Source organism: Mycetomoellerius zeteki, unplaced genomic scaffold, assembly GCF_001594055.1.
Source record: "Mycetomoellerius zeteki isolate Tzet28-1 unplaced genomic scaffold, Tzet1.0 scaffold48, whole genome shotgun sequence".
Classification (NCBI taxonomy): domain Eukaryota; kingdom Metazoa; phylum Arthropoda; class Insecta; order Hymenoptera; family Formicidae; genus Mycetomoellerius; species Mycetomoellerius zeteki.
In genome coordinates, this window is record NW_017257479.1 from 562,738 (window position 1) to 578,110 (window position 15,373).

The following is a 15,373-nucleotide window of genomic DNA, read 5'->3' on the forward strand; positions in this document are numbered from 1 at the left end:
CTTATTCTATAAATAAAGATATATTCTATTCTGTAAAGAAAACTAATTTATGAAATTGTAAACATTTAAAATGACATAATATTATCAATAATATAGTCACTATTATTTTAATTACGCAATTTGCAAAAGAACACCGTAAGAATTTTCTTCTCGGATTCATAGAATTTGTTTTTACCTGATTTGATATAGAAATAAGTCACAAATATATGAAAATTATGAGTTTGTACTTCTTTAATTAGCTAAACAGATTACGTTTTTATTAGTATTAATAAAGAGCAAAGGTTAGTTTCTAAGAAATAAGGGAATGTCGCTTTAGGAGATTTATGTCAGTATAGGTGACCTTCCTCTATAATTATATAAAAAATTGATATATCTTATGATATATTATATGTAAAATATGTTATATATAACATTTTTCTCGGGTTTGCCAACAAAAGCAGTGTAACAAAGTGAATCACTTCATTCTTGTTTAATGTAGATTATTTTGTGCTCTTGCCGGAAAACATCCGTAATCTTTTGATTTATTGTCACTCTTACATGTCCTGACTGGTTGCACATGATGGTTGTACAACCGACTGGAAGTGTATTTCCTTGCATTTCAGTAACATTCGGAAGAATGTCGTCCAGATGCATCAGAAACAGCTGCAACAATTACATTTTAATTTAATTCCAAAATTGTACATAAAAATCCTTGTAATTATTCAATTTTTATTACTATTCTCCAACAGTCGTTTTATTTGAAAATAATTAAAATAAAACGAGAGAATTATTTGCAAAGTTTAAGAAAAAAATGAATTCAATTAATTAATCTATTAATCAAAGTCAATCAAAGATGTTAAAATCTATTTTGATAAGATTGCTGATAATTAATTATATCTCCAAGACGAATTCTTATCTCTTTTTTTATTCAGCTATTTTTCGTACTTTGTAAAACGGCACATTTGCACCGTCCGCCGTTCCCTCGATCTCCCTCAAATACTGTGGAAATTGTTTCTTGACGGCATCAAGGGTTTCATTATAAACTTTCTTGCCTTCCTCGGTTGCGTATAGCGGCAGATAGATCTTATTCAGCGGTTGATAAATGTCCACGAAATCCTGTATCATCTTGGCGAAGGTGCGTCCCTAATGTAGAAAAAGCGGGAGAAGAAGAGAATGGATTTCGTGAATGCGAATTAATCAAACGCACATGGCGTGACACATTGATCAATGTAGTGAGGGACTGTATGAGTCTGTATGTAGAACAACAGGAATTTAATCCGGGTGAACGTCACACCAATGACCGTGCTCCTTTTCTTACTGTCCCTCCATCCATGTGTTATCGCTTCCACATTCGTGCCGATCAGATTAGCTATGCACCTTCTTAAATCGCGCGTGATATATCGGAGTTCATTCCTCCGGATCGGACACGAGAAAATTGCATTGCAAAGTGCATTGGCGATCTTGATTTACATGCGCGCTTTGCGCTACTCGCGTTTTACGCGAACGCAGGTGTCACTATAAATTACATCGGCCGCTGACAGGTGTCTTATTTCTAATATAGTTTTCTTGTCATTTAGAAAATGTAAAAAAAATTGCGATTGAATATACTTAACTTGTCACTAAAACTGACAATGTTGAATTTCGAAACAAATTGAGTGAATTATAATGCAATTATCACTACTATTAATATTACTGCACTAAAATTATTTGCATTAAAATGACTGTTATATTATTATATTCATTAGATATTGAAGTACAACTATTATATTAAACTATTATTATGTAAAATATATAATATATTATTACATAAAAATTATATATAAATTATTATATTATTATATATTATCATATATAATAATACAGAATTGTAAATAATAAGATTATTATTTTTTACCATTGTTTAAAGTCTTCAAAAGATATCGAAGATAAAAAAATCCGATAAATGTTGTGTACAGAGTATCCATCAGTAATAATCGGATTACACATAACTTGGGCAAGCAGAACAGATTAAATTGAATAAAAAAGTCCTCTGCCGTACACTTCCAAAAATAATTAATAGATAATTAATAAATCTAGAGTGTCTAGTGTAAGAATTAGGTCATTTGTTGTGTACAGATACATTCCAGTGACCGGACATGTATCTTTGTCCGGATATTTTATTTGTTTATGTTAATAATCTCAAATGCTTTTTTTATGTATAATATTATAATTTAATTGTAATCGTTAAATACAGTTGAATTACAATATCGTAATATAAAAAAGCATTTTAGATTAATAATAATAAATTTTGTGGAGTGTCCAGACAAGTGTACGTTCGATCATTAGGACGTTTATCTTGGAACGGGTTAAACTGAATAAAAAAAGTCCTTTGCCATTTTTCGAACTCTGAAATAATTAATAAGATTGAGATTAATAGCATAAGTATGTGCCACTCCTAGTTGCGTAACTATTGTCGTTCGTAGAGCACACTAACCAATGAGATTCTCTAACATTCTTACATCGGTATTCCTAGTCGATTCTTATATTTGAGACTGTATTAAGTACAGTCTTAAGATGTCGTAAGCCAATCAGAAGGCAGTGTTAGCATCTTAAGACGTTACTTACGACGGTCTTAAAATAAAAATGAATCGTAAATACCGCCCTTATCGACAATTGTTACTTTATGAATCATTTAATGAATATGATAACGTTAATTACCAACAACAAAGAGAATCGCATTTTTTTCCCAAATTATTCTTGCCATTGACTGTTGCTAGTTAACGATAGTGATAAGATGTTAAAAAATTCCGCAGTAACGATAAACGCGCGCTGCGCAGAAATGTTTTTTTTCATGGGTACACGCTCATTCATAAACTGTTATTAATTATTGTAGTTAATCTTATATTGGATTTAATTGTCTCATTAATTACTTGGAAGTATGCAAAATGACAGAGGACTTTTTTTATTCAATTTAATCTGTTCTACCTGCCTAAAATTGCCTAAAATTAAATGTGATCCGATTATTACTGGACAACCTGTATATAAAATTTATCAAAGCTTTTTTTTTATCTTCGAGATCTTTTGAAGACTTTAAACACGCGTAAAGAATATTTCTGATTCTCGAACTAAAAATCTTGAGGGAAAAGACAACGCTCAACTTAGAAAGTCACATTAATCTTTTCGCAAAATCTATGTTTATAATATTGTCTAATAATATTGTTTATCGTTAAATATAATAATATTGTCTAATCCTTACGATGTCAAAACCGATATCGTAGTGCGTTCCTTGAACGTGGATTATGGGAACAACATTTCTGCGGCCTATATATTTGGAGATGAACTTCTTGTTGCATATTTTGGTAGTTGCCATGTTTACGTCCTGAAAAATAAAGATGTTTACTTCTTCTTCTCTTTAAGTCGGTGGATTGTCCTAAATTATGACACAAAATATTATACTTTATAAAACGTTCTCTATATATAAAACTGAAACTAGTTGAATCGAAGTACCCATCAGAAATATATTTTATTTATTAATATTAATTAATTAATTTATTTTGATGTTTTATTTATTTATTTATTTACTTTTAACCACGGATTTGGCCTAACTTTATATTTTTATTTTAGTGCTTATCCCTTAGTAATTCTTCAGCAAGTGGCACGATGCAATATTCAAGTATTCGCGAGAAATTTGCATCCAATTAAGTTTTTCTGTCTTTATCTTTTTTTTTATGTAAATTTTTATAGAGTGTGCATTTAAGTGAATGATTAAGTAATGCATGTAGTACAAAAATTAATTTACAATTACAATACTTCTTATTTTACAATTATAATTACTTTTTATAATTGTGATTATTTTCATGCATATTTTAATAACTGCAATTATACGAATAATATCGGTTCGCAATTCAACTAAAAATTCCAAAATTTTCGATGCAAATTCCTCGCGAATATTCAGGCGGATAAATACTAAAATATATTTAAATTTAGGCGAAGTTCATACATACACTACTTGAGATTCCCTTTGTTAGACTAATTGTAAGAGATTAAAAACTTATCTGTTACAGTGAACTAACAAGGGGATACTCCAGAGTGACCCTCACCGATTTCAATGAAACTTGGCAGAATTGTAAAGTGTTTCCCTGAATAAAAATCACCCCCTATTTGGTCTACCGTTTCCGAAATATTTTAATATTAAAGTTGATAACGACATTTCTTTTGGAGTTTATTAGAACGTTCATACTAGAGTATTTGTAGCGTAGTGATGGAAGCTGTTATCATATCCACTACAAATACTCGAGTATGAACGTTCTAATAAACTCTAAAGGAAATACCGTTATTAACTTTAATATTGAAATATCTCGGAAACGATAGACCATCTACGCCCAAATGGGAGGTGATTTTTATTCAGGAGAACACACTCTACAATCCTGTCAAGTTTCATTGAAATCGGGAAATGAAGTGAGAGTCACTCCGGAGCCTCCCCTTGTAAGAAAAACATCACATGAAAATCTATAACACAGTAGAACACAAAATTTTCTCCGAAGTGCGTTTCCTGAAGATTTTTTCGCGTTGAACACGATGTCGTTGACAAAATTGACGTAGCACGTCAAAATTTTGAGTAAATTGAGATAAAACAATCAAAAATGGCACATTTTCAGCCATTTTAAATATTTTCTACACTAAAACAAAAGCTTGTATCTAATAAAATCTACATCTCAAAGTACAATTCAAGAGCTTTCAAAAGAAAAAAAAGTGACTTCTTGTCCTATTTTATAATAATTACTATATAATAATTACTGTATACGTAACATATACTATAGTATTTTGATATTTTTCGAAAATAAGTTCCTCCCTGGCGGAAAAGTTTTACGAAAAACTACATAGATAGACACAAGATCTTAGAAATTATTAATTTTTCATAGATATTCGTAGTGAGACGTAAAGCGACGTTGTTTCTTTGAAAAACCCTACAAATCCTCCGCCCTCAAACAACGCCACTCTACATCCCACTACGAATATCTACGAAAAACTAAGAATCTCTAAGACAAACAAACCTCACTCTACGTCTCAATACGAATGTCAATAAAAAATTAAGAATTTCTAAGATTTTGTCTCGATCTATGTAGTTTTTCTGTATTTTTTCATAAAATTTTTTTTTCCGCCAGGGCTGGTTCTATGCAAGAAGAGACGAATAACAGAAGAATAGAAAAAGTTAAATTCAACGATACGCGCCTACCTGATTTCTTCCGGGCTTCGCGTCGAAAGGGATCGAGGATGAAGAATGTTACGAATAGAGAACGCGGTATCAAATGAGGGACCTCTCGCATAAGTAATATATCTTATCTGTATGTACCGGTAACGATCGACGGACGACTGACACCTCGCGGTCTTCGCGAGAAGGAAGACTCGCGAATGTCTCTCTTATCTGGCTTTTATAGCATCACATTATCGCTTTACGTTCACGCTTTACGCTGCGCGGGCTGTACGCTCGCTTACTACGACTAATGTGAGGATATAAAAAATAAAGAATAAGGATTTACGTATCGCGAAGTAACGTGTACTTACCGTCGCCCATTACCTTGAGACGATCTCAAAGGTAGATCCGGGAGGTAGGAGGCCGCTGATAAACCACTCGAAGAGAAGGGAAGCTCATTTAAAGCCTACTATTATCACTTACTATTATCACTTTGTTCGGATCGAATTTGTCGTAGATCACAGCGTCAATGATGTGGGTATGGTTCAATTAAAACGGATTTCATTTCCCCTGATTATTTGATCAAATGGATGATTTGGAAAAGAATTACGACAAAATTAGGCCACATCGAGATGATATTTAATAAAACAATAATACGTTTGTGAATCTTCTTCTTTGCCATAATTATTTACAATATAGGAAAAATATTGGATCCTATTTATTCTCAGCAAAAGTTGCTTACTCTGGATAGTCATCTGGGGGGGAAAAAAACGAAAGAATACAAAATCGACTTTTCAATTTCCAATAAATCTTCTTTAGACTCTTATTATCATAAGTTTTTATCTTTCGCAAGACAAGCGCCTCATCATTGTAATTGCGATGAATAATAGGAGGAAAAAACGTGCGAAAAAAATGTGTACCTCGTTTGTACGAACATACCGTCACCGTAAATATGGCATTGCGCTAGAAACAGCACTATTTAAAGTTGTCGGATTTTTACGTGTCTAAATCCAAATAAGTCACGTTCATATTTGCAGAAAGATCTCATCTATAATTCTCCCTCGCAAATATCGCGCTCAAGGATCACGCGGAAAATAATACCTTCTAAATGCGCGCATCTTCACCGCTAAATCTGGCAGCGTCGAGGCTCATCCGCCTTTGTCTTCGCAAAATGACTGTCAACGATTTCCATGTAAAAACCTGTGAGACGTAACAATTATGGAGGCAATTACGTGCCTCGGACATCTTTTTGTCCCGAGATAATTAGTCCATCGCAAAAGAAGATATTTTTCCAAGGATTTAACAAAATGTACTTAGGATGGAAGGCCAGTCTTCGTTCGATATATTAAAAATGTATCTATCAGTAACTTACTGTGTTATAATTTAAAACAGGTCTCTTCATTATAAAGCGCGCTTTAATTAAAGATTTTAGAGATAGATAATTTTAAAAGGTCTGGAAAGTGAACGTGTTTTTCAGTGTTAAAAGTGTCTAACTTGTATCACTAGCTTCTGTGTTATAAAAATAGAGATAATCTATTAGACGCTTCAGAACAATAGTTTATCTGAGATTTACGAAGATATAGGGGAAAGTTGCCGAATGCGTACCACTTAATCTATTTTTTATTATATTTTCCATTTGGCATTGTTTTATATGCAAATGAATTAGAAATTGTAACTTAAGGTTTTGGACGCTTATTATTACATGTTTAACTTTCCACCAATAACAAATTAATTTGTTATAAATCTTTTTGTAACATGCTGCAAAAGATACGATTTAGGCAACCGGTCGCCTAAATCGTATCTATAGGTATTTTTTATCGTATTTCCTTCGAAAGTATTGAATTTATGAATGAAAACAATTAAAAATATAAGATTGATAAAAAAAATCATTAACTAATACCTAATAATTAATTAATACCTAATTTTAATAATTTATTGAAGAAAATCAGATATTTTATAATTATTAAATAACAATAATAAAAAAACAACACGAAAATTAATTTGCTTATATTTATTTTTGCACTTGATATTTATATTGATATCAATTATTAGTTTTATTATTGTCAGTTATCAGCCTTATCTTTTGATGGTACGATTTGGGAAACTTGACGAATTTTGTAAAAATATCGATTTAATCTTTACTATGGTTGCAAATATATATATACAGTGAATATAAAATATTCTACAATAGATCTTCTTTTATAAAAATACAAAAATTTATAATAAAATTGGATGATCACGTTGTTATCACCTACATAAGTTGATTAAAAATTAATATCAGATGTACCTGATTTTTTAAAACGCCACTAACATCTATAAAACAAGATGTAGGCTATTATATTTTTGTCTATATTACTCATTTCTCATATATTTTATATTATTGTTACTAAATATTGCCTATATTAACTAATAATATAAAATATTGATGAGGTACGATTTAGGCGACCAGTATGCATTCGGCAACTCTCCCCTAATTGTCGTGCAGATTTGTAATATTCCCGTAATTGCAACGATATTCGCGCAAAGTTCGAGCTGCAAGTTACGTCATGATCCATTGGAATTTGTGCGGCTTCCAAATTCTGGTCTTTCCGTGAGTTAAATCAATTATCTATTTTACGCGGCTTCCGATGAAAGGTCGCGCCAGTTCAAAGATCTTGCTGCACTCGTATTGAAGAGATCAACGCGAGTGTGCTGCACGCATTTTCCTTCTACTTGTATGCATATTGGATTTCGCGTTACGTAATTGCATGCATTAAATTACGTGTTAATGTCCCAACAGAATGAGATAACTAATTATGTGGTAAACATCAGTAAAAGCACAATATAACGTAATGTCTGTTTAACATACAATATGATGAGAGTAATACCATTCATTTTTTTATAAAAGCGCTTTTTTGAAAGAGAAAGAGATAAACTTGGAAAGAAATTATCTTGTAATTTTATGATCTTTTTAATTATAAAAGGAGAAATTTGGTAAAGGATTTCTGTGCTGAAAGGATTAAGTTTAATAATATTAAAACCAAGCCATGTGGCATTTTATTATACCAACAATATGTTACATTTTTCTTCGCGAGATAAAAAATAATAATATAACGGTAAAATTCATTACGGTAGAAACTGCAATAATTTAAAATTATGAATCGCCCCGATCGTCTTTCGTTTATCGTTAATCAATTATCGTTAATTATTTAATTAAATCATGAACAATAACTTTAATTGTTCTTATTTATTGTTAATTAAATCATTAGCAACTTATGATCGTTCCTAGTTTATTATTAATTAATTTAATTAATTAATTAATGAAATCTGTCAAGGAAAAGTGGGATTTTATCGCCACGCAATGTTTAAACATTTTTTTTACTGTTTATTAAAACGATTCATTCGAGTTTATATTTAAAGCGTCAATTCAAATAAAAATGACGTTCTTTTGATGTCGCATTGTTGTTAATGTTAAGATATTCTCGCACGGTGAGAAAATTTTTCCTAAGTGTGTCTACAGACTCTTAAGATAAGTATCACTTCGTATCACAGAATGAGATTGCTTTGCGACTGTAAAGATACCATTCTGTATTAAAAAAACATAAAATTATTTTATTAAAGTTTTGATTGTGCGAAAATTCGCGTTTAATGTAAATGCGCCGGATTTCTTTTTATGTTCGCAAGAGATATTGCGTATATTATAATCACAAAGAAATCTCGCTTTACATATAAATGGAACATCTTCCGACTTTGATATTATACATATGGATTTTTTACAAATATTCTCTCGACTACATTGTATAATTTCTTTATACAGTTAGAAATGGGCAATGGGGCGATCCAAATTCGCAAATTGCGGATATTTTTAGAAAAGATCACATTGAATCATAATTATTTAATTTCTATCATCGATTATTTATTAGTTTCTTATATTGATGTATTTAATTCCAATTTAAGTCTAATTCAATTCGAAAGCGTCCAAATGATATAAAAATGTAAATCTGAGAAAATACAAGTTTTTTTTTCCTTTCCTACAAGATTGATGTTATATACATATATTGAGGGAATAGATGTAAAGCTCATCAAAATCGAAAAGAGGAGATATTTTATTTAGATGAGTTTCCTTGTAAAAATAAGAATCAATCGCAATCATCAATGAAAGTTATATTTAATGAGAGATAAGATATGGCTTATCAAAGATTCCATAAAAACTAGACGGCGATCGTTCAGTTCGCGATGTAAAATACTTACAACGTGAAGAAAAAGGGAGGGAAGAGCTCTGTGTCGCATAAATCGATTATTTAGGTCAGGTCAATTTGAAATAGATCGAATGGTAATTCTCACTCTGTATCAATGCGAAGAAAACAATCGCAGCGAGAATCTCGCGAAAAATGCAAGCACAACGGCAGAGACAAATAGAAAAATCGCGTACGTCATTCAGTCTTGTGTAATGTCTATTTGTGTTCCTGAGAGAGAATCGCATCGAAAATGGATCATAGAGGTTACTCTCGATAGGCGATTTTCTTCATTCTCCTTTTTTTCTAAGCAATTGTGAACATTAGATTTGCTTTGAAAAAAAGAAAAGGAAAACGATGGAAACTTTACGTTAAAACGTGCGCCCTTCTTGCAGCTATTCTCTCACTCCGTCGTAGTAAAGGTGGCTCATATTCGTTCGCATTGTAGTTTTCACAATATTCCCATTTGCATATTTTACCATCCCACTGCAATCATAAATGTAAAACATAATTTTATATTTATGTGTATCTTATCGTAATGACACATATAGTTGCACTTGAATTATGAATTGAAAGAATATATAACTTCAATTTGTTCTATATACATATAAAACAGAAGTTTTACACAAGCAAAACATTTTATGAAACAATTTTATTGACTTTATTTATAAGAGAAATATTATTCACGACAAGAGAATATTTTTCACAATTTTTTAAGTCTCTTTCTTGATCATAATCCAATTTCCTTCTTTTGTCATAAACGTGAACTTCGAAATAACGAAAAACAGCTCTTCACAATTGCAGCTTTTCTTTCGTTAAGGAGGTTTTCCAGTCATTTAATAATATAGGAACTTGATCAAATTTTGAGAATAAATTTGTTATAAAAATAGAGGCATTACTGAATTTTTTTAAATTTTTAGACCATCTGGATCAAAAGTTATTTCAATAAAAAGTAATATTTTTAAAATTTGTACTCTAATAGAAATATATAAAAATGTATTATAAAATAATGATAAAAATCTCAATTTTTTAATAGAAGTACTATGAATTCAAAAATATTTATATAAAGTTATATATATATATATATATACATTGAGATGCAGACATTAATTCTTCAGTAAATAAACAAAATATTTATTTATTATAAACTAATTGGTGAATCTCAATAAAATTTTGCATAAGTCATGTTTTTAGTACTTAATATATTTATATAAAAAAATTTAGATTTTTATTTAAAAAATTTTTGTTTATAACAATAAAACTAACAAATAAAATAAAATAAATAATTTATAAAAATGTGTTGCTCAATGAAAACAGAATGTTATGAACACAACTTTCACATGTATGTAGTTTGTTTAAGGCGTAAATATTAATGTGTTTTATGCCCTTACAACCTCCTTAAATACGAGATACGTTTTCATGGTAAAATAATTTTACTTACAGATGAGGTAATGAGGTTGTGATCAAAGGGGTGCCAGTTGACATCACGCACGCAGCCTAAGTGACCTTTTACCTTGCGTACTATCTTTCCAGTTAAAAGATCGTATACTGAAGATGAGAAAAAAAGACATGAAATCAGCATCATTCATTTACGATGTCGCATATTGAGAGAAACAGAATGTAACACTCAAAACTTACTGATGAGTCGGCCCGTTGAATCCCCCGTGTAAATGTATCTTTGACCGGTATTATCTGGTGGTGAAAAGCGACAACGTATCAAAGTCTTACGAACCGAATGACCGTAATACGTCATGACACTGGTATCACTATCCAAGAAACCCCGATACCATACTGAAACAGAAAAATATCGTATATACTCTATAATTATATGTAACAATAGGGATCAATTGTCACCTTAAACATTTCGGATGTATCTGAATAATTTAGAAGTAAAAATAATAGTTGTCTTAAGGACTTTTCTTCCATTTTTTTTTGCTTATAAAGGTATTTACATCGTTGAGGTACAGGCTGCCATCGATAGTCCCAGTCTTGACGCTCTGTAAGCTGGCGAGCTTTACAAGAAGAAAACACGCGCGTATCCCATAACTTGATGCATTGGTCTTTAGAATTGGTTATAAGATACCGTGTGTCGCCGCGTGAATCGATGTATGTGATCCCGTCTCTATGACCGGCCAATATTCCAACTGGAGACGGATTAGATACGTTTACCAATCTCCTATCCCATACCTAAACCGACAGGAAGATATTGAAGATGTAATATAGAACGAGAATTTTCCAAATAGTCGCGTGCATATCAGTCCATTATCGATTCATTATAGCGCACATCGATTTCTTTCGTGACACACAGATATTCGACTCAAGGTCAACGTGATGATACAAATGGAAGCATTCTATAAGCAAAAAATAATTAAAAAATTAATCAATTAGTACAATTCTTTCTTCTAATTGATCAATTAAATGCTTCAAAGCATTTGTAGCAACACTTTTCACTGTACTCTTATACAATCAAGAGAGTGGCCTCTCGGATGACTTAATTATACCTTGCATAATCCATCGTCACCAGCGCTATAAAAGATGTGCGAACTGTCGTCTGCATAGGCAACACAGTTTACATCTTCTTCGTGACCTATGAACTATAAAAATGAATGGACATCAGTACAATGGCAAGCGCGCTTCTATCGCTGAATAATGATTTTACAAACCCTCTCGAATCGGCGTTGGCAATAGAGACTATATATGTAGAGGCATCGGTCATTGGCGCCACCAAGAATTTCTTGACCATTGTTTGAAAAGGCCAAGGAAAAGACGCAAAATCGCCGTTCGCCTGGATGTAAAGGAAGTGTTTCTATCGAGTCTTCAGATATATGACACTGATATACTGTAAAAGATAAAAGAACACGTATTGTATTACATCTGCTAGCATATAATTGCACAAGATATAAGCATAATATCACTTACAACAATCCGCCCAGCTTGAATAAGCAAAATGTTTTCCATCCGGACTGAATGCTACATCCAAAACACTCCATCCAACATCATGCGCCAACATCCGATTGTACAAGGTAAAATTACCGTTGTTCGTCCGATATATGTACATCCATTTATCTGCAAAGATTCATAAACATTAGATATAGACAGTCGAACTAAGTTTGTTTTTTTTTAGCTAAATTCTTTGCATTGTTTATCCTTTTTCTTTTTTTCTCCGATGTGGAAAAAAAGAAGAAAGAACCATGTAAGAAGTTTAACTGTAAACAGGACTATTATAATTATATGCGACAAGCTTATACATAACAAAGAAGATTCTGGATGACGCGTTTATTATATAGCTTGATATCAGTATGAATGATTAGTAATCTGCGGGTCATGAGTTCGATTTCGGTCCTCATTTCATATAAGTTTCATTAAGAAGCAAGAGATCAACTTTGATAGGAAGATCTGCTTTGGTAGGAAGAATTGAGATTAAGGTCTCTTTATTCTGTAACTCTTATGCCTATTTTATTCTTTATCTTTTTCTAGTTTTAAGAATTAGAAAAAGATGAAGAGTTAGTTGAATTGCGATTAAATTTAATCTACATTAGTGGAAATGAATGTTAATAACAGCAACGATATTGTTAATTGTCTTTGCACAGGTTTTGTACATGGTAAGAAAGTTGTGCAACAATATAATAATATTGTTATTGTCATTAAGAGTTACATAAGGAGCTTAAAGTAGTATTAAAAAAAATTGAATTAAAAAGAATAAATATTTTAAATATATAAAGGTGTTATTAAACAGAATTGGTAAAAATATTAAAAGTATAAAAACAGATATATTATATAACTTGGAAGGATAGGGGTACCTTTGGTACCCCAGCACAGTACTGTAGAATAAACCTTATAGAATATACCTTGAGTGGCAGTGACAAAGTATTTCCCATCCTTGGAATATAAACCACAGAATACTTTGGAACCGTAGTCCTGTAAGACCTGTGGCTTATTCGGCAAAAGATCGTTAGCTATCCTACGTTTTTCTTTAACACTAAAACTGTTTGGTTTGAGGGTCCTTTTCTGTATCAATGATGTTATAGATGCGTTCTTCTCATCAGTGACCCCTGAGGCATTTTTGGTGATGCTGATTATATCGTTTTTCTGAAAAGCATCATAACGCAATGGGAACAGATGAAAGCAAGATAAAAGACTCACTCGCATTTTTGCCCAGGGCAAGTTTTATATGAACCGTACCGAGAAATGAGGTTACTCCACAGTTGAACTCACCTCTAATCTGGTTGTATCTGGAAACCTCGCTCGTGCGCGAATTCGTGCCAATTCATCCTCCGATTCATCAGATATATCTATAATGGAACTGCAACAACAAAAGAAACAGTACTGAGGATATTTGTCGAGGATATTTCCACGGTCGTGTCGATGGATGTGTGAGGTTATGCGACGAAACAGTGACGAAGACGGTCCGTGCGAGTCGTTCTTCGTATTTTTTTTGGTTTTCAGAACAATTGTACGAGGATGACGATCACGAATAAGAAAATACTGGGCGAAAACGAGCAGCAACGCGTTCTCAACAATGTTCCACAGCGAAGATCACGAAAGACAGACGGAAAGGGTTATGAAAATAGCGCGCATTGTAATAATGGAGAAGAGTGGGGGTAACGACAAGGTAGAGTCCTATAGGTGCGTTCAGGGAGACGCTATTAGCGCTATTTGTGTCATTTTATTCTTGTTTTATGTTTAATAAACAACGAAGATAGAAATAGCGTTATTAGCGTCTCCCCGAACGTACCATATATACGAGAGAAGCGACATTCATTCCCACTACACCTCTAGCATGATATGTTCAGCACACACACCGCCATATTTAACCCGCTCCAGTCGATCAGTTCCATCAAACTTCATAATGGAGTTGTAAACACGCTCCGTCAGGATGAGGTTAAGTAGTTTAACAACTAAAGCACAAAAAGAAAAAACAATATAAATCAAATTATACGTTTATTCTATTTTAAATATGTATATATATCTAACTCATATAATCATATGGGCCTTGTTTAGTTGTAGAAAGAGATATGTGATATATAGCTTTCCACTGCGGGCTCAATATGGCTACTTTAAGTGAGGTATCACCAATTAGAAATCGCGACGCCAATGTCGCTTCTTTCATATATAGGACTCTACGACAAGGTCCGTTCGGCGGGATGTTGTGACATGTAATGGCTGCGTTCAGCAGAGAAAGCAGCTTTGCAACTGTTGTAAAATTCTTTAATATGATTGGTTTATACGTTTAGATCTGTAAGGAACCAAAAGTAAGAACCAATCGTACTGAAGAATTTTACAACAGTTGCAAAGCTGCTTTCTCTGCTGAACGCAGCCAATTATTCTTACCCATTTCAATGTAGTTTAACTTTAATCTCGATTCAACTAAACTCTTCATCCTTTTTTAATTTTTAGAACCAGAAAAAGATGAGTTATTTGAACTGAAATTAAATTACCTTTGCTAGATTAACTTTAATCTCGGAACTGAAGATACAATTTCACATGCTGCTAAATTAAATAAGTAATTGGAGCGACAGATCTGTCTGTCATTCGAGCGGCTGAAATTTTGTATTTTGAACAGAACGGTTTCAATTACAAGCGTCAAGCGCTCAAACGGTGTTATTGAACAGTGCTGCCGCACCGTGTCGACTTTATTGACGAGCGTTTACCGCGATATATGTGACCAAATTTATATTTATTCTTTTCTTATTTATTTTTTTCCTTTGTTGTTGATCCAGGTAAAAGGATTTGGTGCAGTTAGAATAACCTCCCTATAAGCGCGAAATGTTCCTAGAATGTTATATGGACATTATTAAAAAAAAATTAAAATAATTAAAAAAATTAAAATAAAATTATTATATTTCGAAAATATTATAAATATTTTTTTGACATTACGGAAGTATTCTATAGAGATTATATGTCCACTTATATAATATCCTAGGTATTACATCTTAATATTCCTAAAATATTATTAAAATACTTATAAATATTAATTATTTTTAATTTTGTGCAATTTGAATTCACA

General features: G+C 32.0%; 2 protein-coding genes across 4 annotated transcripts in view; both read right to left on the bottom strand.

Moving 5' to 3' along the window:
• Window positions 1-5,347, bottom strand: part of tan (C45 family peptidase tan) — an 8,643-nt gene extending 3,296 nt beyond the window's left edge. For 2 of the 3 annotated variants that reach the window (XR_001936843.1, XM_018455392.1), the window contains exons 1-4: window positions 5,195-5,347; window positions 3,215-3,337; window positions 925-1,122; window positions 538-642 (exon numbers count right to left, since the gene is read on the bottom strand). Coding sequence is in view for 2 of the 3 variants with exons in the window: in XM_018455392.1 (XP_018310894.1) it covers window positions 538-642; window positions 925-1,122; window positions 3,215-3,328 (417 nt within the window). In the remaining variant the exon portion in view is untranslated. The remainder of the gene's footprint in view (window positions 1-537; window positions 643-924; window positions 1,123-3,214; window positions 3,338-5,194) is intronic. The other variant, XM_018455393.1, reaches the window with a different exon arrangement.
• Window positions 5,348-9,256: 3,909 nt separating this feature from the next.
• On the bottom strand, window positions 9,257-13,902 carry LOC108727239 (DDB1- and CUL4-associated factor 11; the record flags this gene model as incomplete). Its single annotated transcript, XM_018455283.1, has 9 exons — window positions 9,257-9,852; window positions 10,808-10,914; window positions 11,005-11,157; window positions 11,319-11,553; window positions 11,868-11,960; window positions 12,030-12,205; window positions 12,286-12,432; window positions 13,215-13,455; window positions 13,582-13,902. Coding segments are annotated over 9 exons (1,593 nt in total), but the record flags the coding sequence as incomplete, so codon positions are not given.
• Between the last annotated feature and the right edge of the window lie 1,471 nt (window positions 13,903-15,373).